The sequence below is a fragment of the Podarcis filfolensis genome (assembly GCF_964270895.1).
Source record: "Podarcis filfolensis genome assembly, chromosome: 5".
Taxonomy (NCBI): Eukaryota; Metazoa; Chordata; class Lepidosauria; order Squamata; family Lacertidae; genus Podarcis; species Podarcis filfolensis.
In genome coordinates, this window is record NC_139608.1 from 5789615 (window position 1) to 5816400 (window position 26786).

Genomic DNA, 26786 nt, shown 5'->3' on the forward strand with positions numbered 1-26786 from the left:
TGTCAGAAGCAGACTCAGTGTTGCTGCTGGAGAGGCCTCCATCTCAAGTGTTGCTTTGTGTTTAGCAACGTTAAGGCACAATGTGTTAGCTGGATGCTGAGGGCTGGCTGGGGTCTGCTGCTTAGGGAAATAGTTTATGCAGAAGGACTTCTTCAGCCTAGAGGAACGACTGCTTTGCAGTGAAACAAACTGAATCTTCCATCCGTCATTGCATGGCCCTGAGTATTATGGGAGAGTGAGAAAAACATTTCTCTGCTCTTTCCACACAATGCATGATTTTATATGACTTTTGCCTGGCCACTCTTAGTTGCCTTCTCTCTAAAATGGAAATCCCCCAAGGGTTGTAATCATAAGGCTATGGAGGTTAAGGCTATCAGTGGCTACTTGGATGCATTAAATCTCTTTTGTGTTACACATAATGGTGTGTGTGTGTGTGAGAGAGAGAGAAATTCACTGCATTTTCTTCATCTTGATGCAAAGCTTTCTTAAGAGGATTATTTGGAACTGTGACTTCCTGTTCTGGCTTGTTTACCCTTATGTTGCGCATCTTCTCTTCTCACAGGTGGCAGAGTTATTCACGGATAACTTTGATTATCAAACTCGGGATGACTTGGTGCGTGGGCTTCTAGTGAACGAAGAAGTAAGTTTGTGCGATGGGAGGCTGCTCTGAGAGGATGAAGAGCCAGAGGCTGCACAGTGCTAACGTCAAGGACTGATGAAGGGGTTTGTGGGTGGAGGAAGTACAGGGAGCTGGGGCCTCAATGTTTAGTGTCGTATTTGAGCAATGTTTTGGCTTAATGTGGCAGATTGTTGTCCCAGGCTGGTTGCTGAGGCACATCCACTGCCTTTTGACATCAGGAACACACCTTCACTGTATTCTTTTCGGCAGCCACTTAAAACGTGTTTCTTTGCACAAGCCTATTCAGACATACATACATAATTTTATTTGTATGCCACCTTTTCATGTGCCACCATGCTGAAGGTGGCTTAACAACATGAGAAAAATATATATGCACATAGCAAAAGTAGTTCTAAACAATAAATAAAGCATTTAAAAATACAAAACCAAACTGAAATGTTTCCATATGAATCACAACAAAATCTAAAATAAAGATACAAAAAAGCCAACAGCAACCCCATCTTCCAAAAAAAATTCCCAACTACAGCCCAGCTCAGGATTCTGTTTGGCAGCTTCAGCTTTGTAGCTAGAGTCAGTTAGGGCCCTCCCAGGCTAAGTGGAAAAGGCCTGCAAGGCAGGGAGCAGGTCTTCCAGGGCTCACAGCCAAGACCATCTCTGACCTTTTCTTTATCTCTTTTTAACATACGTGTTGTCTTATGCTCAGCTTGGTATGTGGCCTAATTATTGAGTGACGACCTATGAAAGTAGCTTTGCAGGGGTGCCATAGCTGTGTGCAATGAAACCCCTGGAAGGGTAGAAATCCAACAAGCAGCTGAAGTCTTTGAGAATCCAAAATCCGAGTCAAATTCCAGCTTACTCACGGACAGGAGTCAAACTATCAGCCCCTTCGCTTGGGAATCGGGGACCATGGCCTGTCCTTGCTGTTTTTTGAATAGCATCTCTGAATAGTGCCTCTCTCCTGGACGCTTTAGTTGAGATTCCTGCATTGCAGTGGGTTGGATTAGATGACCTTTGGGCGCCCCTTCCAACTCTACAATTCTGTGATTCTCCCTTCTCCAGGTCCTGGGCAACCAGATCCATATGCATGTGACATCCGAAGAGTATGGCGCCCCTGTGTCCAACTTGCTGATGTACGAGTCCGTGTCCTTTGATGTCCTGCAGCGCTGGGTTTACCCGTTGACTCCGGAGATGAACTTCACCGACGACAAGACGCAGAGTTGCACGCATTCGCGGCACAACATCTACCGGGGGGCGGGGGTGAGCCTGGGCCATGGCAGCGTCTTGGAAGAGAACGTCCTCATCGGGCAGGGAACATCCGTTGGCAAGAAATGCTCCATAACCAACAGCGTTATTGGCCCCAACTGCAAAATAGGCAAGTTCTTCCCTAGGCGAGGGTGCATGGGTTGGTGGAGAAGTCCGCACCGTTTTGTGGTTGAAGGAGCAGGAGTTCTGATAGAAGAAATGATAAATAGCCACCAAGAGACAAATGGGGGAGGTGAAGTTACATCGGAAGGGGCAGAATTATCCATCTCTGTCTCAGGGAATTGGTTCTGCTACTCAGACAGTGTAGCATAGGCTTTGACAATCTGTTCTGGATTGCAAGCTGTCACAGCTGGGTTGGAGTGCATTGCATGACCTGGGTTGGTTCAGGCTCAGACTTCCTGGGGTTGACCCATTGAGTTAAGCTTGAGTCTTTCTTCTTTTGCTCCTTGAGTTTTCCCCACATAAAAGACCTGCTGCTACCTCTCGTTCTTGAGCGCCAGCTTCCCAACACTGGAGACTGGCTCAGAGCTGTCACAGCATGCTAGGTTCTGCTCAGAACATGGAAGGTGGCATATCTTACCATCTGCAAGAGAAGGATGGGTGAGGGGGAGAGGTAGGAAATTGGGGAAGCTGTGACAAAGGAGGGCTAGGATGAGTCAGGGTATATATTGGCCATCCCAGGTTCTTGCATGGAGCATCTGTAGGGTTAGCTAGCACATTGAGTGTTTCTGCTGCATAATGGGTAACTGTGTAGTGTAAGATGACAGTTCTGTTTCACGTCCTTTTGTTTGATTGGCAGGGGATGAGGTCATTTTGGACAGGGCGTTCCTGTGGAACGGCGTCCATGTAGGGGACCATGTACGAATCCAACAGTCTATAGTTTGTGATGAGGCCGAAGTGAAGAAGGGGGTAACCTTGAATCCTCGCTGCGTCCTCACTTCCCAGGTGAGTTTGAAGAGCTGTTGCTCTGCCCTTGGACTTGTGATAGGTCGGTGGACAAATTTCTGGCCCTTTGTCCCCAAGACGCCGTTTCAGAATTAAAATTCTGGCTGAAGACTTGCTCAGCAGCAACAACAACAACGTTTTATTATTTGTACCCTGCCCTTCTGACTAGGGTTGCCCCAGCCACATTGGGCGGCTTGATGAATGCCCTAGGCTAATCACTGACCCAGCCTCTGCTGCCAATCTGCGAAATGGGGATAATGATGACTTGCTCTAGGGGGGTCCTTGCGACGTAAAGATTGCAAGGCATGTTGAGCAGCTATCAGCTTTGCTTTAAAGCAAGAGTGTGATGGCCAAGATGAGAATTGCTGGCGGCTTTGACCACAGACCCTTCCGCAGGCGCTTGGATTTGTTGCTTGGACCATCTGCCTGCATGAACGCTCTGTAATTCTGGGACTGGGTTTTGCAGGTGCCTTTTTCTCCCGGAGGAGTCAAAGCACCAGGTATTCCTGGCATAGTTGGAAACATTGCTTCATTTCCAGGTGGTGGTGGGACCTGACATGGTCCTCAAAGAAGGCACCGTCATCTCTCTGCATCCCACGGATGAAGAGGAGGAGGATGACGACCAGTTCAGTGATGATTCGGGTGTGAACAAAGAAGAGATCAACGTGAAGCTAAAAGGTATGTGAGCAATTCTGTCTGGAATTGCTGGCAAACAAAGTGTGGGTGCCTTGTATTCATGGTGGCTTTTACAGAGCCTTGTGCTTGTTCAGTTTGGAAAATTAGATAATGTGCAAGTACTGGTGGTTAAGCAAGTGGCCTAGGGACCTGTCCCTAGGGGAGCAGTAGGGAGGAGATGCAGGAGAGGACAGAGACTTCAGCTCCTCCTGTTAGGTGGTGCATATCAAGCTGATCTTAGGTTCAAATCCAAGCTCAGCCATGGTTTTGCCAGCCTTAATTTCTGCATCTTGAAAATTGCAATTGGGGCTTAACTGCTGGAGAACATAAGAAGAACTGCTGGACCAAGCAGGACCCAAGCACAAGAGCTGTCTCCCCTCCTGTGGCTTCCAGCAACTGGTATTCAGAAGCGTTACTGCCTCTGACCATGGAGGCAGAGTGTGGCCATCATGGCTAGTAGCCACAGATAGCCTTATCCTTCATGAATGCACCTTATCTTTTAAATCCAACCAAGTTGGTAACCATCACTGCCTCCTGTGGGCTAGGTTCCATAGGTTTAACTGTGAGCTACATAAAGAAGCAATAGCTTGAACCTTCTTAAAAGGGAGAGCCCACTGTTAACTCTGCATTGTTGTTGTTGTTGTTGTTGGTTGGTTGGTTTTTGATAACATGGAAATAATCTGATGCTGTGTTTTAGAGAATGATTTGAAAAGAAAGATGACTGTCCAGGGAAGAGATACACACAGGGAAATACCATGTTAAACATGTATAAACATGCTAAACATGTTCAATATTGAACACAGGCTGCCAGCCTTGATCTACAGGTCATCACGCACTGTTTGGGCCACATCTATTCGGGGGGTGGGGGGGGTGTCATGCTGGCTGCCTCCTTTTCTTAACCCAGCCCGTTTTCTTGAGAAGTGGTTAGTGGTTGAAATCAAGCCAACGTTGCTTCCTTTCCCCCTACTCTAGGCTACAATATAGCGGACGTTGGCTCAGAGGGGAGAGGCTATCTCTGGAAAGCAGATGATGAGAATGACGTAGACCAAGTGGAGCAAAGGCAGAGTCTTTGGGGTAAGAACAAACGGCACTTGGACATAGTGGGTTTGAACAGGCGCCTGTTGGTGGAATGTCACAGCCACAGAAAAGTGGGCTGTTGATTGTGGGCCCTCCCCACCAGCTTCTTGTCCTGTACAGATGCCCTTGGAATGATCAGGGGCTGGGCAAGAAGGCAGAAGAGGCAGCAGCTTTCCTTAGCCTTGCATATGATTGACTTGTTCCGTGTTCAGGCTTCCTCCATATGGCACGGCCAGCAGCCAGATACAGGATTCTTATTCTTACTATTTTATTTATAGTTATATATATATTTATACACCTTTTCCCATGATGGGAATCAAGGCAGGAGTATCTTATTTTAGAGAGAAAAATAAGAACTGCTAAAAATATAGGGGGGGGACTATTATTAAGGAGCACCTAAACATTGATGCATTTAAAACTATATACACATATAAAATCTATTAAAACCATACAGATAATCACAATAAAACAGCATGGCACCAGCCCTTTAATTTAAAGCAGGCAGTCCCCAAAAGCCGGTGGGAACAAGAAAGTCTTCACCTGCCGGTGGAAGAACAACAAGGAGGAAGCCAATCTAGCTTCTCGAGGGAGGGAGTTCCAAAGGCTGGGGGCAGCCACCGAGAAGACCTCCTAGGAACATGTCCTACTTGGGAGGCCATGCCAGTGCCTTCCATAGGCAGGATCCTGCACTCCCGGGTGACAGTTTCCTTTCCTAATACTTGTTGTGGTGTCCAAAGTTCAGCTGAGAGCATCTTGCAGTACATAATCCTTGGAAGACTGAGCAAGGGTGGGGTGGGGTTCAGCACTGCGTTCTTCCAATTGTTCATCTCCACAGGCATTTCAGCTTGCCAGATGGAACGATCCCCCACATGCACTGTTCCTGAGGTTCTCCAGATGCCCCCAGAGCCAATTTCAGGGGTGTGGAGGGAGGCGAGGGAGGGGGGAACCTTGTTGTGCAAGTATAAGTCCTTGCTCAGGGTTTGTGCTCAAGGGGATGGTTAGGTGAACCCTGCCCTTTAAAAAGCCATTCTTGAGTGGCTTCATAGCTTTGCATAAACACCCAGCGGGTGGAATATCATCCTCTGGGCTGGGGCGTAGAAATGACGAAGGGGTGCTTGGCCAAATTGATTTTGGGGGTAACTTCCGCAGCCGGTCACACTCTCTTTCCATCTTCAATAGGTCCCATTTTAAATGCAGAAGAAGAAAGCGAGTCAGAAAGTGATATGAGTCTGGGGTCTGAAGGAGCAGACAGCCGGACAGCTTCTCCTCTGTTGGATGATATCAAAGGTAAGAGCCATTTGGCTTTCAAGGTAAGGAGTTAGCTCTGTGTGCATCCTCTTCCCTGTTGTGTACTGTGTAGAAAACCACTTGTGCAATAAAGAGAATCCAAGCTTGGCCACTGGACTTTGCAGATTTGGGAACTGATGCCTCCTGCTATTGGCTCTTTCGCAGAGAGTGCTGGTGTTTGTTGCTTCTGATCTAACAATCTGCTGTTTCCTTGGCTACAGTTTTCCAGAATGAGGTGCTGGGTACCCTGCAGAGGGGCGAAGAGGAAAACATATCCTGTGACAACCTGGTTCTGGAGATCAACTCTCTCAAGTATGACAATGTCCCCCAACCAAAAAAAATACGTTTTGAACTTGCAGGAGGTTGTTGTTTGAGGGTGGTCTTCTCAGTCCCTCAGTTCAGAGACAAGACAATTATGCAGAGCCACAATTGCACGTGTGAGGCCCACAGTTACATGTACAAAGCTCTATTTTGTGTCAATTTGATTTTTGAACAGCAGGAGATAAAGCAGAATTCAGGTCAATTCCCTGTTCTGTTCCTCTTGCATCTCAGGCTTATTTCTAGAGCCAGTCACGGAAGTGAGCAGGAGAAGGAAGAGGATGCTCTGACCAGGCGTGTCTGTATGTTCCCTGTCTCTCCACCTCTTCCACGATAGCGGAGACATTTTGAGTGGTCGCAGTGCTAAACCTCTAAGTTAGGAAACTTCTCTAGGCCTGGTTTTGGTGCTCCATATGTTGTTGGACTCTCTTTCCGGTCATCCCTGACCATTGACCATGCTGCCTGGGGCTAGTGGGGCTTGGAGTCCAACAACATCCACCCCTGCTCTAGGTCTGTCTGCTACAGGATCCTTCCCCACTCTGTAACCTTACGCCCACGGAGAACAAGGCTATGCTCTGCCTCCATGGTCAGAGGCAGGATGCCTTTGAGCACCAACTGCTGGGAACTGCAGGAAGGATGCAGAGATGGATGCTGGAGCAGGTGGATCATTGACCTGGTCCAGGCTCCTCTAACATCGATGTTCAAGAGCTGCCGCTGTTTGAGAACCACTGAAGCAAAGAATCTGACATATCTTCACGTTCTCCTCTGGGGTCTTCTGTGAACAAGCGCATGGGCTCTACTTCTGAGCTGCAGGGCCCAACTCCCAGATGCCTCTGCAATAGCTCAGTGGGTAGAGCAAGAGACTTTTAATCTTAGGGCCGTGGGTTCAAGCCCCACAGTGGGTGAAAGATTATTTCATTGCAGGGGTTGGACTGGATTCTATGATTATTAACACTTGTAGTGTGAGTTACATTATGAGTTTCTTTACTGCTAATAGTAGGCGTAGTAGTAGTAATAAATCAACTGAGAACATAATCTGTAAACTTCTTGTCAAATTGGCATGTTACTTTTCTCAGCATGCTATTTATATAAGATTTTTTTGTGGCAGTAAAGTTCTGGTCGTAGGCTTTGCTGGCACTCTTAAATTTTTAGGGCTGAGTCTGGACACTGGGGACTGTGGCTGAGCATGCAGTAGTACAGAGCAGATCAAGATTGTTAAAAACAAAGCAGTGAATAGAATGTTTTTTTCAAATGACAGCTATGTTAACACAGAATCTTAATATAAGCATGATAGCCGTAAAGTGAATCTCTAAACTAGATAAGTGCCTCTACCAAAGATAAGTGAGTTATGGGAGAAGTGCTGATAGTCTGCCCACCAAACACGAGGCATTTCATTTTCTGCTGATGAAAGTAAGTTGTTCAAGTCTCTCCAGTAGCTCTCTGACCTTGCTTCCACCCTCCAGTCATGGGAATTTCATTTTTGTCTGCTAATTTGTTTTTGTGAGGGGAAGGCAGGGATAGGCAGAGGCAGAAAGAAGCAGCCCTGAGAAGAGGGGAGGAGAAGAAAATACAAATTTTTCCAGTGTGCAGCTTTAACTTCAAAAACTACCATGAGTGCTGGCTGTAAGAAAAAGCCTATATGGCAATATTTCAAAGATGTTATCTTTGTAAGTAAAAAAAGGAAGCATGTAAAATATGCAGAGGTGCCAGGTCTGGTTGGAATGAAAAAGTGTAAACAAACAAAGAACAAAAAAACCACCCTACTTAGTTGTAAATGAAAACCACATGGTCAGACTTCCGCCATTGTTTTAAAAATGTCAGACAAAGGATCACAGCAGGAAACTCTTTCAAATTACTTAATTTATTTTGGATATTCTTCCTTACTCATTTGAGCCAACCCACCGTGCAATTCTACACTAGCAGTTACAGAGTGTTGTTGAAAGCACTGTGCGTTTTCTTTAAGCTGTGCATGTTGATAGTGGGTAGCAGATCAGATAGGGGAGATTGATGAGTTCCCCATCCATGTCCCATAATGCCTTGCTATCTCTCTCTTCCCCATTCAGATATGCCTATAATATTGGCCTGAAAGAGGTGATGGAGGTGCTCAGCAAAGTGGTTCTGGAGTTCCCACTGCAGCAGCTAAACGCGGAAAAGGACCCTCAACATTACTGCATGCTGGTAGTCCCTGTGAGTTTCCCTGCTCTCTCGCTGGATGCAGTGTCTGTCCTTAGTTCTTCAGCAACTCCCCTCTGTTGGGAGAAAGCGCAGTATTTGCTGTTCCAGAAACACAGGTCTGAACCAGCTGCCTCCGATGAGATACTGCTAGATTCTCCCTGGGCAATTGTTTCCTGTGTTGGATTTTGTGAACTGTAAAAGCATTATCTGCAGAGAAAGTGTTCGCTGTCTTTTCAATTTCCTGCTCATCTGTGGTCTGGAAAGCTTATTATCTATCATCTATCTATCTATCTTTTCTTTTCTTTTTAAAAAAATACTTCTTATGCACCCTTCACCAAAAAGGCAGCATACGAAAGTGTAAATAGGATCAATTCACGCAGCATATATTAAAAGCCAACAAAGCAAGCATAAGAAAACCCAACAAGTCAAAATTGTAGCTGCATCTTTTCGTTCTTGCTTCCCCCTCCCCTTTCCTCTGTCATGGTGCCACTGCCTCTTAAATGCTTTAATAGTTTTCTTTCGTAACTCCTCTTACCTGCAAGTATAAAATATTAAGAAGCTGTTAACAGGCTCTGGCCGAAGTGCTATACTTAGTGGGGCTGTCTTGCTGCTTCCAGAGTGCTAATTAAATGGTGCAGGAGAGGATTGGCCAGGAATGCAAAGGGCTTCCTGTCTTTCATCCTTTCTCCCGTTCCTGGCAGTCTGTGCTGATAATCCTTGCAGTGCCCTGACTTGTCTCGGGCGAGCGCAAACGGAGCTTCAGGAAGGCTTCTTAAGCGAGGGGTGCATTCGACAACTAGCCTCCCCCAGAGGATACATGGGGGGCTCCACTGGAGCCCAACTTAATTGCTCCTTTCTTCCACTCCTGCTGTTGTGTCAGAGGAACCTGCCTGGTGCATTCTTGCTCAGAATTGTCTACACCAGAAGTGGGAAACCTTTTAAGAAGAGGATTGGACAAATTCATGGAGGAGGGGGCTTTCGGTGGCTACTAGCCATAATGGCTGTGCTCTGCCTCCACATTTTTGAAGGCAGCAATGCTGCTGAGTACCAGCTGCTGGAAACCACAGGAGGGGAGAGGGCTGTTGTGCTCGCATCCTGCTCGCGGGTTTCCCACAGACATCTGGTTGGCCTGTGTGTGAGAACAGGATGCTGGACTAGATGGGCCATTGGCCTGATCCACCAAGGCCACCTGTCATGGAAGTTTTAGCTGAGATTCCTGCATTGCAGGGGGTTGGACCCCTAGGGTCCCTTCCAACTCTACAATTCTATGATTCCATGTTCTTAGTGGGCTTGTTTGTTTGTTTCTTATCGTGAGGGCCGTATTTGCTCATGGTCAACCTTCCTGGGGCCACCTGCACATTGCAGGTAGGGCAATGGATATGGTTCTTTGTGTAGGGGGCTATAGGTCATCCATGCAAAAATTGGTGTTTTCTGTAGAGGCATCTCTCTCCATCCAGGCATTAACACAGCTGAAGGGCATATAGCAGCCAGGCAAAAGAACTGGAAGAGTTCTTTTGATTGGAATCCCCTCTCCATTCTCCCCCACCCCATGTTGATATCTCTAAACCAGGCACCCCTACACTTTCCAGACCCAGGACCCACTTTTAATGCAGCAGAGACTCATTTCTTAACCTTTCACCATATGTTTGCATGGTGGCAGTGCTCCTGTTGAGACTCACCTTGGATCAGGCTGCAGCCCACCAGGTGAAGACCAGTGTTCTAGGCTGATACATTGCTTTGGGTTGGAATCTTGTCCCTTCCACTGAAGGCTCTCCTCTCCTCCTGCACCACCCTCCCTTTTCTCCAGTCCTCTGGAGCTAATCTGGGGAAGGTGTGTGGGTGGCTGCAAGAGGGAGGGGAAACTGGGCAGAAACTACCTTCTTCCAAGTCCCACGGACAGAAGCCTCTGCTGGATTAGAGAGCCTTCCGTCAGCAGACAGACCCTGCTGGATCCTATCCAGTGCTTTTCATAATGAATATTGCAGGTTTTTTTTTTCTTTCGGCTAAATGTTTTCCATATTTAACTGGTTTTGTTTTACTCCTTGTGTGTTGCCTTGGGTGCTTACAAAAGGTGAAACATGAGTAAATAAATTCTTTTTTTTTTAATGCCTTTTTCATGGCACATGCAAAACTTGCCGTTCATTCCTGTTATGCGGAGGGCTCTGCCAGGATGTCACTCATGTCCTCTTGAGTGTAAACAAAGCTAGCAAATTAATTCTGCGTTTCCATGTCATGCAAGCTGCCCCCAAAATTAACTCCACACACACACACACACACACACACACACACACACACACAAGCACAGAGTATATACAGTCCCCGCCCCTTGCATCTTTATTTTAATTTACGGAATAAATAATAATCCGCTACATGATCAAGATACTTTTTAAAAAATCAACCCAATTTCTAGAACAAATGGAAATTACTTTTTTTTTTACAAGCTCTCTGTTAATAAGCAAGCAACTCTGGTCCTTGTGAGAATGTGAGCTATTAGTGGGAATGTTGACTGCCTTTAGAGCAAGTTTTTGGCTCCCCAGCTCCCATATTCTCTGACCTTTGGCCATTCTGGCTGGGGCTGATGGGAGTTGTAGTCCAAGAACTTCTGGGTGGCCTTTGAAGGGTGCACAGATAACGCACATAGTTATACAGTAATAGATAATGTGAAAGGAGTTTAATTTATTTCGGCTTCGCCCAAATCTGCAACCTGTAACTGGTTGCTGTGGAGCAAAATCAACAGAAGCGCTAAGCCTCAAGTACAAGCGATTCTTGTTTAGTTGTAAGCTGTAATAAATTCCCACCATGCTGCAGTGTATGTGATGGAGCTGCGTTGTAAGGCCCTCATCCATCCTGAACTGCCAAGCAGGGACAACAACAACAACAACAACAACAACAACAATAATAATAATTATTATTTATACCCCGTCCTCTCCAGCCAAGGCTGGGCTCAGGGCGGCTTACAAGCAATAATAAAAACAAGTTGAATGATTACAACTTAAAAACAAAATTAAATGCAACATTAAAATATTGAAACATTAAAATATTAAAATGTAGCCTCATCGCAGGAGGAGAAGGAAAAGAAAAAAGAAAGAGAGGGAGGGAATCAAATTGGCTCCAAGCCAAAGGCTAGGTGGAACAACTCTGTCTTACAGGCCCTGCGGAAAGAAATCAGATCCTGCATGGCCCTGGTCTCATGAGGCAGAGCGTTCCACCAGGCCGGAGCCAGAGTTGAAAAGGCCCTGGCTCTGGTTGAAGCCAATCTAACTTCCTTAGGGCCCGGGACCTCTAGGGTGTTGCTATTTATGGACCTTGAGGCTCTCTGTGGGGCATACAGGGAGAGGCGGTCCCGTAGGTACGAGGGTCCTAGGCCGTGAAGGGCTTTAAAGGTCAAAACTAGCACCTTAAATCTGACCCTGTACTCCACCGGGAGCCAGTGCAGCTGGAAAAGCACTGGGTGAATATGCTCCCATGGCAGAGACCCTGTGAGGAGCCTCGCTGCAGCATTCTGCACCCGCTGGAGTTTCTGGGACAGCTTCAAGGGCAGCCCCGCGTAGAGTGAATTACAGTAGTCAAGCCTGGAGGTGACCGTCGCATGGATCACTGTGGCCAGGTCGGGGCGGGAAAGGTAAGGGACCAACTGCTTGATGCGGCGAAGGTGGAAAAATGTCGCCTTGGCTGTTGCTGTAACCTGCGCCTCCATGCAATGCACCATCTCCAATTGCCCGAGTTTTAATTAGTATCATAATCAGATGTTGCTACAGGTGCTAATAAAGCATCCTGTCGTTCTGTTGCCAACTCTTAAGGCCTTGTTTTCAAACATCAGGAAAGGGGGTTGCACTCAGTGACCCTTGGGGGCCCTTCCAGCTCTACAATTCTATCATTCTATGATTCCAGAAAGGAGCTAGCTCTAAATGTGTTTAATGCGATTGATGGCCAAAGTAATTTAGCCTTAAAGCAGACTTTGCCAACTCCGGGGAGTATCAACTTGGAGGGTACCAGGTGGTCAAAGGCTGCCTTATTGTTTTCCATTAATTTAGGCCATCTTTTCTCAAACTTCGGGCCCCCAGCTTTTATTGGACTACAACTCCCAACATCCCTGACCACTGGTTCTGGTAGTGAGGAATGATGGGAGCTGCAGTCCAGCAGCAACAGGGGACCCAAGGCTGAGAAAGGCTTATTTAGACAATGTCAGGGCTGTGAACTGCTGTCAGCATGTCAGGGTCAAATTCTCTAGTGATAAGATGATGAACAAAGGAAGCCTTCTACTGAATCAGGGCATTGGCCCATCCAGATCGGTACTGCCTGCATTGGCCGGTAGTGGCTGTCCAGGGTTTCTGGCTGAACTCCTTCCCATACCTACCTGGAGATGCTTGAGATTGACCCCAGGACCTTCTGCATGCTCTGCCTGTGCTCTGCCACTGAGTTACGGCCCTCCCTAGAGGGCCCTATATTTGTATAACGTAACACAATGTTTCTCAAAACTTCGCTCTCCAGCTGCTTTTGGACTACAATTCCCATCATCCCTTACTGGTCTTGCTAGCTAGGGATGATGGGAATTGTAGTAAAAAACAACATCAGCTGGAGACCCAAATTTGGGAAACACTGATGTAATGGCACGTCTGTATATGATACCTCTAAGTGGTCACCTCTTTGTCTCTCTTTTGCCCACTTTACCCCTCTTAACAGTTGCTGAAGAACTGGGCTCCAGTTTTCAAGAACTACATAAAGCGGGCGTCAGATCACTTGGATGCCTTGCACGCCATCGAGGAGTTCTTCCTGGAGCACGAAAACCTATGCATGTCCATGGCCAAAGTGAGTTTTTATGCCAGTGGGAAGGGTGTGTGTGTGAGAGAGAGAAAGAGCTCGTTCTTTCCAACGTGTCTGCTTGAATTATGCCTTGTTTTCTGCACCAGCACTCAGAGTTGTCCCTTATCAGGAAGGGAAGGGTTCATGTGCCTGTCAGCAGGAGTTGATTAAGAAGCTGCTTTCCGATCGTTGAAAGGGACTTGTTTGTGCAGCCAACACGGTTGGCGCAGAACACACTGCTGTGTGCCCCTTGTTAAAGGCAAATGTCCAAGACGCACAAACACCAAATGGCTGCTGTGTAGCAAGAAGACGCTAACCCTCAGATCAGATCCCAGTTTAGAAAGCAAGTTTTGCAAAGGCTCAGAAGCCTAAGCTACTCAAACCACAGGGGTCCACACAAAATCTTCTGTTTTTGGCAAAAGATGCCACATTTTCAGACTTTTCCTCTGTAGCATTGTTGAGTTTGAAGGAGGGGTGTTAAGTGAAAATGGAGACCTTTGAGATTCTGCTCCGGCAGAAGTCTTTCTTCTCCCCTGAGCTGGTGGAGACATACAAGTCTCTTGCATCACCTGCGCTGCTGAGACTGCCAGGGACCTTGGAGGGCGTGTGTGCCACTTTGCCAAACGTTCCTCTTCAACCAGGCCTTCTGCTGATTAATATTCCACAGCGTTTTAAATGTGTTTGTGGGAGGCGGGTGTTAATAGTTTTGGTGTCTTTGTTTTAACTATCTTGTATTTTATTCTGTGAGCCACCCTGAGAACTTGTGATGAAGGAACATTTTTGCCTGGTGCCTAAAGATATATAATGAAGGTGCCAGGCAGACATAACTGGGGTTTGGCAGTGTGGTGGGGCTGCATTGTACAGGTTTGACTTTTGTCACCGGCTGTTTTCCATGCAAGCCTCAGGAAGAGAAGGTTTTTATTTAAAAGTGCTGGCATTTCTATGAAGCCTCAGGAACTGAAAGAGGGCTGTGGGAGCCTTGCCTGCTCTGCACAGTTCCCTGTCCTCAGCCTCCTCCTCTTGCATCCCAGGGCCTCTCCTACCAACCAAGCAAGCTTCTGACATTGGTTTGCTGTGCCCTTCTGGCCCCCGAATAAGCACCTGATCCAGAATAAGCTGCCCACTTCATGTTAAGTGCCCAGGGCTCTTGTTGCAGGTGTTGATGACTTTCTACCAGCTGGAAATCTTGGCAGAAGAGATGATTCTCTCCTGGTTTTCTCAACGGGACACATCGGATAAAGGCAGGCAGCTTCGTAAAAACCAGCGGGTGAGTCTCCAGGGTGAGAGGAAGCCTTTATTGGCAGTTGTGTTGACGCTTTCTGTTGAGACCAGCAAGTGTACACATGGCACCTTTTGGCAGTCTCTCTCCAGGGTTTCAGGCAGAGGGAACTTCCAGCCCTACCTGGGGATGGGGGAATGAACCAAGGACCTTCTACGTACATTAGAGGTGCTCTACTGCTGAGCTCCAGCCTATTTAAGCGGGGTAACATTCAATAATGTGCCAACACACCCCTGCTGGAGCCTGAAATGGTACAGGCCATTCTGCCACCTCATTCTGTACCTGTAAGCCCCATGCAGTGTGTGGTAAACCAAGGATGAAGCGAGCAAACTTCTGTGTACGTGTGGATCAGCCTATACAAGTGAGCTCAGTTGTTGGTCGCAAAAATGTCTGAAGCTGTTGGTGTTCCACTGGGGAGTTGCCTTTGCGATTTCGTCACGTCCTGTTACAGCTTCTTCTTTGCTTCCTCAGCTTCAGAAGTTTATCCAGTGGCTAGAGGAGGCCGAAGAGGAGTCGTCCGAAGGGGAGCAGAACTGACCTGGCAGCCTCTCTCAGAAAGAGATGCCCCCTCTCCCTGCTTCCAAGAGGGAGAGGGCCGCAGTGCCAGACCTTGCCTGGCGAAGCGGCGGAGCGAGCAAGAGCGAGACCCGGTGCATGGCGTGTACGTGGGGGACCTGAAAATCAAAGCTGACTGACAATCCCATTGCTGTTTATGTACTTAGCATCTTCCCCTGAAAAGGCACCGCACGCAGGACAGTGAGAGAGCAGTCAGAAGGAAAAGCCAGAGACATGTGTAATGTTAAAAGATTTTTCTGAGACGTGTATGTGTGAGGGTGCGTGTATGTATGTGTGTATACAAACACACAAACATGTATGTGTATACACACAAACATCTATGGTGCTGTATAAGGAAGCTGTCCACTGGGACGGGGGCTTTGCTGCTGCTGGAGGTGGTGACAGAGGCAGATCCAGACCGATTTCCATGTCAGCCTTAACCCTTGGGAGATTTGAGCCACTTCAGATTTGTGTAGAAGACAGTCCCGTAAAACCAGATGCCCCAGGAGCCCCTGCCTTTCCTGTAGTGCTGCACGTGCAGTGGGTGTCCCCCCACTTTCCTTGAAGGGAACAGCTGGTAAAGCAACATGAGGCAGGAAAGAGAGTTCAGCAGCCCAAAGTCAGGGCTGATACCCAAAGCCTCTGCTGCAGATGGAGGTGGAGTTGTTCCTGGATCCGGAGAGATTCAGAAGGGAGGTGGCTTAGCTTCCGTTTTAGCTTGGAAGTCCACTTGGCAATGCAGCCTTTGCCAGAATCACAGAGCCTTTTCTGTTTCTACTTCTGTTCATACAAAACGGGGAAACGTTCACCTACCTCACCAGGAGTTCATTCATAAATGAAAAATCTGTAGCAAGCAAGTGTTGTTCTTACGCCCCTGATGGTGGGAGCCTTTTGTCTGCGTCAAGCCTGCTTACTGACCAATCTTAACCCTTTGGATCTGGAACAGCAGATCCACACCCAGCTGCAGCAGAACAGATGTTCTTTTTATCTTACCAAGATGCTGCTGGAGTCTGTCCTCTGCAGCATTTGACAGAGGTTGCTTCAGAACCCTTTGGGAGTTCTGTTTTGGCCCCTGGGGACACTCACACGGCATAGATTCAAGTTAGGTCAATCACACATGCTCCACATAATTCTAGAGATTTTCCAGCCATGCTTTATATAGGGCATAACCAAGATGGTTCCTTCTAGATGTTGTGGGACTAGAACTCCCATCAGCCCCAGCCACCGTGACCAGTGATCAAGGATGATGGGAGTTGTAGTCAAAGCAGCATCTGGAGAGGACTGCATTGGCTAGCCCTGTTTTATATAAGATACACTTACGTTTCCTCTTAAATACTGACATCAGAAGGCCTGTGGTTCTGGGTTTGGCACAGGAGTGTGTGGTAGCACGTTCTCCCTGCCCTGGCACCATTCTCATAATTCACAGATTCCTCAAGCAGCCGCCTTCTCTTGAGTTGCAGGTCAGCATCCATCCTTCTGCTAAAAGGGAACATGAGGCACAGCAGGCAGTTGCCTGTGTCTATCAGTCAGTCTGGCTTGTTGATCTTGTTCCTTCCGGGAAAGGGCTGCAGTCTGTCTAGAGGAAGGGAACCCGAGCTTTGCCAGTCTGGAGGTGGCTGTAACCATTGGTGCTGCTGTGCCATGCCGGCACATGTGGACTGCCAGAAGCCTCTGGGGGAGCATTGCCTGCTGGGATGGAAGCTCTTGAACATTGGTGGTGGTGTTGGGCTCTTCTTGTCGCCACATCCTCTTGTAAATGTCGGGAAAGACGATGTGCTTTTTCTGTGTCTGCCAATATTTAATTTGGGGAGTAATTAAACATCCCTTCCGCAAAGAATGGGCTTTCTGTTCTGTAATATGTCGGCATCTGAGCAAAAGTCTTGGGTAGGCCTCATTCGCCCAAGGCTCACAGATTACCCCACATACAAAGAGTCTCTTAAATCCCCTTTACATGTTGCTCAATTGGTGTGGTTGCCATAGCTCCTGCAGCAATATGTGTACCTGGAATGAGTTCTGCCCGTGTGGTTCACTTTCTTGTTATGTTTACAAACCGCACAAATGATGTCTGGACCCATGGGAGGCCTGCCACTAATGCATGGTTTGCAAATGTGTTAGGAAGCCAGACTAGGTGAGCGGAAGCCGTTCTGCCTCTCCATACCTGCATGGAGGGGAACGAACAACCACAGAGGTAGTGGCAAATGTAGCAATTAAAGGCATGTCGAATGGGGAGCTTAAGGTCCTTTCCTTGTTTTGTGTGCTGAAAAGGAGTTCCAAAAACCTTGTCGTGACTGGATTTCAGTGAGTGACTTAGTAGGGATTTTAAGTGGATTAATGGGACTGGTAACTTTTTCAATTAGGAGATACATGCCATTCTGAGAAATCAGAGAGAGAAATACTAGTAGCTGTCCTATTTTGGGTAACGTGACTGATGGGGTGGCTATAACGCAATCAGCAATGGAAAACGACTCTTGGGTGAGCTTCTGACCTGAACCACGGCAAGGTTGGCAGGATTGGGAAGTTGGTGGTGATAATGTATTTACGGTAACCAGTCACACACACACAGTTGAAAATGGGCACTCCAGCATTGGTAATCCAATTCACATGTGATTTAAAAAACAACACTTTTGTCCCAGTTCACAAGTGATAGGATTGCACTTCCCTGATGAACTGTAATCCAGTGATTTCACTACTTATTTCCTGAGATAGCAAATCGTAGCAGAACGTGTTTCTTTCAATCCTGGTGTCATGCGATGCACACATCTTACTTACTTTTGCTATGGGTAAAATTTACCTCTCCTTTTTAATATTAACCTGGTCCCTTGAGAAATGGAGGGTAATGTCTGGCAATTTTGAAGTCAGGGAAGAATTTGTTGTTGTTTTTTAATCTTCTCTCTTGGCTCTTGGAAATGTGTCTGGTTTTATGGAGCATTAAATTGAAAAGAGTTCCTATTTGAGTCTTTGTAAAAATTTTGCCCCTCCTGCAGCGATAAATTCTGTTTATGAAGCCTTTCTTAACTCCCCCCCCCTGCACACTATAACCGTTTATGGATGCAGATATAACACTCCACAAGCTCTAGCCTACTGTGAGCTCTCCAAGTGTTTACAAGCTGTATAAAATGCAGACATTTTAAAATCTCACTGGATGCCTGAGGTTTTCTCTTTTAACAGTTCAAAGGTGGCTTTAAAATGGGTTTACCTTGTAATTCCATATCTGATGGGGTTTTTTTTTTTACTAGAGGCAGAGAATACTTTGTGCCACGTAACAAATCTATGTTCTGCTCAAATCCTGTGCTCTGAAAGTACCAATTTTTATTGTGTGCATTGATTGCTAACATTCAGTCATACTGGAATTGGAGCATTCTCTAGATTTGTTGAACAAAATAATCCAGCAGTGCCATCCTATGCATGTCTGTTTGGAGGGGGGGAATTCCTACTAGGCTCACTAGGATTTACTCCCAAAGTGTGTTTTAGGCAGCAGGCTTGAGAGTATGAAAATGAAGCTGTTACAAATGATGTATCAGAAGCAACCATCTGAAAAACATTTGCACCGTCCAGACCAAGGTTTCCCAAACTTGGGTCTCCAGGTGTTTTTCGACTATAACTCCCATCATCCCTAGCTAGCAGGACCAGTGGTCAGGGATGATGGGAACTGTAGTCCAAAAACAGCTGGAGACCCAAAGTTTGGGAAACCTGTGTTCTGGACGATGTCCAGTGATGTTACTTTTAAGAACCTTTCTTTTGAAGAGTAGCCAAGCCTGAAAACCTAATTTCAAGGTAGACTCTCAATTGTAGCTGAACAACCCTTTATATATTCCTACTTGATAAGTGGAAAAGAAACAGCTTCCCCCAACCTGGGCCTGGCCTATATGCATGTGGTTTGTGTTCAGCAGTTACACGATTCCCTGAAATAATTATGTGCTGGGGCCTATCAAGCATTTTGCTGGTATAAAAATGAATAATGTTGGATGCGAATCTGTAGAATATATCACAATCTTTAAATGTGCATCAGCATAACCCTTTATATGAAATGGAGAGGATGTGCCTGCTTCTCTGATGCTGCTCATGCAGTTGCCAAGGTACAAACAGAAAGACAGTGTTGGGCTAGTTGCTGATAAATCTCTTTGGTCAACAATGGAATTTGGACTAGGGGGTAGAATCCTGCCTGTTTGGATTAGCAAGGTTCCACTTGAGAGGGTGGGAAACTAGCCTGAGTGCAGCAATGGGAATAACAAATCACAGTGCAAAACACAACCACCCCTGTGCTTGAGGCTATGTGCAAACTGCAATTCCACACAAGTTCGGAGAAGGAATTGTGAGAGTGGCATTGGGCACTGAATTCTGCATTCCTGAAAATCTTTGCTTTAAAATAATGTTTAGCCTTCATGGGTGTGAAGATATGCTTGAAAGCTCATGCAAAGGCTGAAGAAACCTTAGCCACAGGGATTGCTAAGTAAGATTTGTTCAAGGAAGAGGTGGGGCTTAAGACTTGCATATCTTTTTGGCCCTTTCCATGACTAATAGAAGCAGAATGAATAATTCAGAAGAAATTATGCAACTGTACCTAATTTGCATAATTAAAAAAGGCTCCAGAACTTGCCTTTTCTTGCTGCATCATTTTAATTTATTTTGTGTGTTTTTTTTATTTTAAATCTCTATAAATTCTGTATTAATAAATGCAAGACAGCTTAGAAAAAAGAAATGTCTTTAACACACATCACTTGAGAAGGGGAAATCAACAATAAAAATAAAAATAAAACATTTGGGGTTTTTTGTATGCTGCTTTTCCATGATAAACCAAGCAGTACATAGTGTTGTACACTGCATCTGTTTTGCCAGGTGATCTGTTTAAACTGCCTGGTGGCAATTTGATCCAATAAAATAAATATATTAAAAAGTGAAGGTGGCAATTTGATCCATTAAAATAAAATTCCAAAATCCGTAGTTAGATGATACCTCTTACTGGGACCAACCAAAATGTCACAAACTATTGCAAGCTTTCAAGTTATCCAGAATTCATCAGGTAAGAGGTTCTAAAAGGTAGAAACTGGAAGGAAGTGCAAAACTGTTTGTTGTAGCCAAACAGTCAGCATTTAGATTGCCCCATTTTCAAAAAGAGGGTGCAGCTATTGCTTCTTTATCCTTGCTTTGTAACCTCATATGTGTAACACCTAGCACAAACTTATTCTGTCTGCAACTTCCACCTTGGAATGAAGTCTAAAAACCAGCCTTATTTGCGTAACATCTTTCCCGATTAAGTGTTCTGGGTGGCTCAAGCATTTGCATATTTTGGTTGCTCAACAATGGATTTTGGAGTTCCTGTATAGATAGAAATCAGTTCACATTAAGATCCGATCACTAGGCAATCAGCAAGCCCCTAGCTGTTGGCAGGATCAGGTACAAGAGTAAGCCCTTCTGCAAACGAAAGGAGAAGCAGAAGCAGTCTGACAAGTCTTCATTTGAGAGAATTGGTCTCAGGCATTCCAGAGGGGCACCTAGGTAAGAGGCCTTTGCCACTTGAAAGATTAAGGCGGCAACCATGTACAAGCACTAGAGTATATCTTATTGAACATTGTGCTACCTACTTCAGAATAATCACCTACCTAATAGCTGACATAAGATTTAGCTTCCCAACTCACAAAAGGAGGGGAAATGTTATTAGGAAGTAGCATCTGCTACAGGGCCGGCCCACCCATAAGGCAAAGTGAGGGGATTGCTTCAGGCGGCAGGATCCACAGGGGCAGCAGATACTGATCTTCCTTGTTCTTGATGTAGATTTTCACTCACCCCTTCTTCTCTGGTGTGGGAGGCACCATTTTGCAGTTTGCTTCAGGTGCCAAAATGTTTTGGGCTGGCCCTGTTCTGCCGTTATTGCGTAAATATAAACAAGGTCAGGGTGAAAAAAATCAAATCAGGATAGTTGCAATCTACCATCTGGAAAAGAAGTGGCAAAGACTCAACAGTGTGCATGGACACCTAAGAGAGAAGGGACCACTGGTGTTCATTCAGAACTAGCTACTCCCAGTCTCTATTCAGCCCAACTCCAATAGGACCGACTCCATATAAATTCCGACCCAGCAGCTTGACGTCATGCTCTGCCCCCCACAAGAGCTATCTCCAAAATAAATGCGCTAGTTTCTAAGGTGCCTTAGGATTCCTTGTAGCTTCTGCTGCAGCAGAATAACGATTGGAATGTGGTTGCTTTAAAACTGCCTTTTTATCAGTTCTCAGACTGTATTTAAGCTCCAGAACCAACATGGCTATAACAGAAAAACATTAAGCGCCCTTCATTCACTGCATCACCAGTTAATTTAAAGCTTATCAGTGATCTAATGCTTACTTAAAGTAGCAGCAGCTTTATTGTCTGTAGCGACTTGAGCAACCACAATTTATTTTAAAGTCAACAGACGCTCTGCCTCCACTCATGTGCATATGGTACCTGCAAGAGAGATGGGAAACCACTAGCTCCAAGGAAGCAGGGCCTGCTGGCTAGTCCCAACAATGCATACTGAGCACCTGTCTTTGAAAACAACAAAACAAGCCTAAGTGAACATTTTTGCTTCTGAGCCAAAGAGAGATAGTAATAAACTGAATTTATATCTTCCCTTTTCCTGCTAGGAGATCAAAAGAATACTGTGCGGGGCGGACTTGTTTCCATTTGTTATTATGGCATGTATTTTTGTATTCCAAACTGCCCCGTGATCTTCGGATGAAAGGTGGGGCAGAAATTCAATAAAGAGGAACAGCTGCTCTCTTAAAGCCACCCAAGCTGGTGGCCGTCCCTGTCTCCTGTGGGAGGGAGTTCCATAGTTTAACTCTGCTTATCTGTCCTGAATCTTCCAATATTCAGCCTCGCTGGATGTCCATGACTTCCAGTTTTATGGAAGAGAAGCTTCTGTCTTTCAACTTCTCCGCAAGCTGTGCATAATGCCACGCGCATAAAAAAATACTAAAAAGCATTGGAAGTACTCATCTGAGGTTCTGTTCCCCGCCCCCCAAAATGACCTGTTTTTTGGTGGTGTGTGTGTACATACACATATATACACCCATGATTTCCCCAAAAAGGCTCAACATCTTTGGCTGCCCCCCCCCCCCATGATGTCATGAATTTCTATCATGGCAATATTTTAGTACCTGTTTTCTACTTCTATGTGGCGCGCTTAGGAGTCCTTAAAGCGGTCTGGGTACCACCTCCCTCGGGGCAAAATAAATAAATGAAGAAACCCCCCCCCCCCACCAATACCCGGCCTTCCCCTTGGCGACCCTCCCCCTGCGAAGAAGCTTCTCCCTGAGGCGCGGCTGCCCCTGGCCATGGAGGCTCCATTCTGCTGATATTCCCTGAAGGGCAGCCCCGAGGACGAGGCCGGCGTCCGCGTGAGGCGGGGCTGGCGAGGCGGCGCTGGCGAGGCCCGGCGGCCGCGGAGGGGAGGAGCCGCCGCCGCCACAGGAGGCGCGGAGGCGGAGGCGGGAGTTTGCGCGGTGAGGCGGCGGCCGAGGGGACCCGGCCCGGAGAGCGCGAGGCCTGCGTGGCCCGCCCAAGCCGCCCCCCTCCGGCTTCTGGAGAGGCCGCCGCGGCCGGCGGGACGCTGGGCTTGGGCTACTGCTAGGCCGCGCCTGGCTTTGCTCTAGAGGTCCCGGCGAGGAGGAGCGGCGGCGGCCATGGCGGCGGCGGAGACCAAGATCATCTACCACCTGGACGACCAGGAGACGCCGTACCTGGTGAAGCTGCCCATCCCGGCCGAGCGGGTGACGCTGGGCGACTTCAAGGCGCTGCTCAACCGGCCCAACTACAAGTTCTACTTCAAGTCTATGGACGATGATTTCGGGTGAGACGGAGGCCCCGCTCTCCTCCTCTCCCTCCCTCCCTCCCTCCTTCCTTTATCTTCTTCCCCCCCCCTTTCAAAATCAACGCCTCGCCACGGACACGTCTGCAGCAGCGGCGGCCGAAGCCCTCGGGATTCTGCCGCAGTGAATGGTCCCCTTGGCCCGTCCTGTGTTGCCGACCTCCTCTCCCTCTGCTCCTCGCGAGTAGTGCGGGGCGAGCACAGCCCCCTGCCCTGGCTCATCTCCAGTGGGACCCCCAACAGGCAGGCAAGAGCTTCTCCTTTCATAGGAGGGGACCCCATCCCCCCAGGGTCAGGTACTCCAACCCCCCCCCCCGCAGTGCAGGGATCTCAACACAAGCATCCATGGCAGATGGCCACCCGTGTTTTGCTTAAAAACCTCCAAAGAAGGGGGAGCCCACCACCTCCCGAGGTTGTCCCATTTCCTTCTCAAGCTGATAGATTCTCAAGCCTTTGCAGAAGAGCCGAGGGAAGGGGAAAGAAGGGGCTTGGGGAGACATAAACCCACCTGAGCAAAGCCCCGTTCACCCCAAAGAGGTTAAATGTGGAGTGAACCTTAAATGCTCTTCTCTGCTAGGAAGATCTTCCAATGGCCAACCAGTGCCAGAATCATAGAATAGAATCATAGAATCATAGAGTTGGAAGAGACCACAAGGGCCATCGAGTCCAACCCCCTGCCAAGCAGGAAACACAATCGAGGTCTGTGTCTCTTTCTGGCTGCCTCTCACACACAATTCTCATGTTGGGGGTTCTTTGCATTGGGGATGGAGGACTTGTGGCCCTCCAGATGTTGTTGGAAACCCCCCATCACACCCAGCTAACATAGCCAGGGAGGCTGGGAGCTGGGTTCCAGCATTGCCTGATTCCCCAGACCTCCCTTATAGGCTCTCTTCCCTCGAATGCATTAGAGCAAGGCACTTCATAAGTTCCCACTCCTGATAAATGTCATTCTTCCTTGAGGAAGGAGATCTGTTGTTTGTGGGAACGGAGGAGGATGGGTTCAATAGTTGCCCTTTCTTTCCCCAGCATCCTCTGCAGTGCACTTCTTAGCTTGTGCAGTGCAGACCCCTGAAAGGCCTTTTGTATACAGTTACTATCTAAAACTGTCCAGAAGAAGCAGCTACTGTAGAGTCCTGCTTTTTCACCCTGCAGCAATCCCCAACATCCAAATCTTTGGTGTGTTGGGGACACTGACATCCCAAGGGAAATTAACCATGGTCTCTCTCCTGTCACTGTGCTCCCCCTTCCCTGTTTTGATGCTTCCTTTTGCAGGACAAGGTGGTGTTTCTTGAGTAAAATGCAGGAGAGGTTGTTTTCTTTTGGGCTGGTTTAGCTTCCCAAAACCTATTCCTTGTAAAACCCTGCCCTCTGCTCTGATTGTGTTCTGCTCTGGTTTGTGAGCCTCTCCCACAATCCTCTGAAGGCCGTGTAATTTTCCAGACTCTGGTTGTATGTCCTAAGACACAAAGAAATTCCTCTTTAAGGAATTGGCTATGTACGGCGGCTGCTCCTTTCCTCCTCCTTATATTTCTGTGACACTCTCTTTCCTTCTTCCTAGGATCTTTCTGTCTCTTGCAAATACATGCACACACTTTTCACACCTTGCTGTCTTTAACATCCTATCTCTGTGAATCTTTCCTGGTTTCCTGCTGCTCCTAGGGCTCCTGTAGCATTCACAATATTGAAGTGTTCCTTTGGTGTTTGCTTGTGAGAACTGGACAGCAAGTTTTGTTAGAGCTTTGTAGTCCTACAAAGACATTCTGCTTGTAGCCACCTACCCTGGGGTTGTATCCTGCTCAGAGCTCTTGTTATAAAAGCTGATCTACAAGTGCATCACAAGTACATGGACCAGCTTTTGTGGTACTGTAGCAATTCACAGTAGAAATTGGTATTTGTGTGCATGCTCCCCCATACACAAAACATTTCAGCAAGAAAGCTAAGGTAGAATCTCTTTCCATGGGTAGTAAGCATTTAATGTGTGGCACATTTGATTCTTTGACTTTCCCCAACTGCATTCTGATATAGTACAGTCCCATAGCTCTCCCCACCCCCGTCCTCCTGAATTTGCAGATGACTGCAAAGGCTGGTTTTGACCTAACAATGCATGTTTGGCTCAGAAGCCTGCACAAAGCTTGTGGAAAATGTAGGGAGTAAATCAATAGGAGGCATTTCCCCCCCATATAAAGCACAGGCCATGATTTGCTGGTTTTCCTGGCATATGAAAAGTTCCAGGGATGTTGAGTTTTTTTGGCTCACGTATTTGCTGGCTCTGTGTTTGTCATTCTTGATTTCAGTATATTGTATCTTGGTCCCTAAGCCCTAATATTTTAGCTGAGTCTGCTGTGTGTTGCTAAACAGCTGTTGCCTCCCAGGCAGAGAGGGCCTGCCCTTTCCTTGGTGGAGGAAATGCTGTGGATATAATGTTTATAAACCAGCACATTAGGATCTTTGAAATCTTACACTGGAAAATAATTGGTGCAGGTCTGTTGCAATCTTGCCATATGGGCTGAAATTGTATAGTGGTAAATGAAACATATGGGAAAAGTCAGGCTATTCATATCCAGCACTATGGTAGGATAGTGACTAGTGGATCAGAACGTGACCATGGAGACTTGCGTATGAAGCTTTGCTTGGCCACTATCAATATCTCAGTTTAAGCTGCTTTATAGGGTTTTTGTGAGGATAAAACAAGAATACCCCGCACCCCCCTCTAAGTTCTCAGGATTGGTGGGATAAAAAATGTGACACAATGATAAAATACTTTATTTGGTGACAAAGATTCAAATTATTTATGCAGAAGAAACTCTTTAAATAAATAGGGTGAACTCCACAGTGCCTGTCCACCAGTCACATGGACATCACTGGCAAAATAGATTCTGCCTGCAACCCCACTTGATTTTTCCCCCAGGGGGTTGAAGGTTTTAGGGAGGAGACATTGGATGGGAAGGTCATCTCTCACAAGCAATGGTTGGGCAATGTTAGAAACTAAGATGTGGAAGCTAGGAACTAAATGGAGCATTAAACCTAGGTTATGGGTGCCACAACAGAGTGTCTAGGCGGTTTTTATAACAAGAATGCAAAGCTGCAAATGAATGAACTGCAGCTACAATCTTATGCTCATTTTTCACATGGTCTAGTTTTCATCTTGGTATGAGCTTTTGTGTCCATGCACACATCTTCAGATAAGGTATCTGAAGAAGTGTGCATGCACACGAAAGCTCATACCAAGAACAAACTTAGTTGGTCTCTAAGGTGCTACTGGACTATTTATTAATTTATTTTTATATATTTCTACTGCGTCAGACCAACACGGCTACCTACCTCAATCTAGTTTTCCTCTGAAGACTGAAAAACAACAACCCATACTTCCCCTGCCTTCCCTCCCTAATATTCTTATGAGGGCTCCTTCTCCAGTCTTAAGAGTGGCTGGAACTGGGGATGCAGAAAAAGGTCTTTATTTCTTTCCAGCAGTGGCAGTATTTATCTGAAATCTTAGGCGCCGTACTGTACCCAGAGCTCAGGAACTGCTCGCATTAATGAAAATTCCTGTCGCAAAATGCACCTAGAATAATGGGAGTTAAGAACACTGGTTTTCGGCAAGAGTATGTAAAGGTGTACATCAGCTCAGTTTGTGTATTGCACGTTTGCAAAACGTCTGCTTTTTTTTTTAAAGAGAAACAGTGTGGATAGCATGTTAAGCCAGGCCTTAGATCTGCATTTAAGTACTACCTTTGCAAGGATACATTGTGAGTAAAAGAGGAAAAAAGGGCTTCTAGCAAAATATTACTCAGTGGCCTGGTTTGCATGTTACACTAAAGTTTAAACATACTATGGTTAAATGCGTCCATGCTGCTCAAAAGTTCCTAGGGTGCTCCTTTCCTGTTCCTGCTGTTGCCATGCCAGAGACAAGAAAGCTGGACTCTGGCTT

The 26786-nt window shown here is 46.7% G+C and overlaps 2 protein-coding genes across 4 annotated transcripts in view; both read left to right on the forward strand.

The window, feature by feature from the left end:
* The window catches only part of EIF2B5 (eukaryotic translation initiation factor 2B subunit epsilon), a 28935-nt gene extending 10780 nt beyond the window's left edge, over positions 1 to 18155 (forward strand). The window contains exons 6-16 of the mRNA XM_083612819.1: positions 563 to 640; positions 1700 to 2012; positions 2703 to 2848; positions 3388 to 3526; positions 4496 to 4597; positions 5780 to 5887; positions 6109 to 6199; positions 8269 to 8392; positions 13064 to 13189; positions 14340 to 14450; positions 14934 to 18155. Of these exons, the coding sequence (XP_083468945.1) occupies positions 563 to 640; positions 1700 to 2012; positions 2703 to 2848; positions 3388 to 3526; positions 4496 to 4597; positions 5780 to 5887; positions 6109 to 6199; positions 8269 to 8392; positions 13064 to 13189; positions 14340 to 14450; positions 14934 to 14999 (1404 nt within the window). The 3' untranslated portion in view covers positions 15000 to 18155. The remainder of the gene's footprint in view (positions 1 to 562; positions 641 to 1699; positions 2013 to 2702; positions 2849 to 3387; positions 3527 to 4495; positions 4598 to 5779; positions 5888 to 6108; positions 6200 to 8268; positions 8393 to 13063; positions 13190 to 14339; positions 14451 to 14933) is intronic.
* A 4287-nt stretch (positions 18156 to 22442) lies between these two features.
* The window catches only part of DVL3 (dishevelled segment polarity protein 3), a 59268-nt gene continuing 54924 nt past the window's right edge, over positions 22443 to 26786 (forward strand). For 2 of the 3 annotated variants that reach the window (XM_083612804.1, XM_083612803.1), the window contains exon 1: positions 22452 to 22840. In XM_083612804.1, coding sequence (XP_083468930.1) covers positions 22674 to 22840 — 167 coding nt within the window. In that variant the 5' untranslated portion in view covers positions 22452 to 22673. Of the gene's footprint in view, positions 22841 to 26786 lie in introns of all 3 variants that reach the window. The other variant, XM_083612802.1, reaches the window with a different exon arrangement.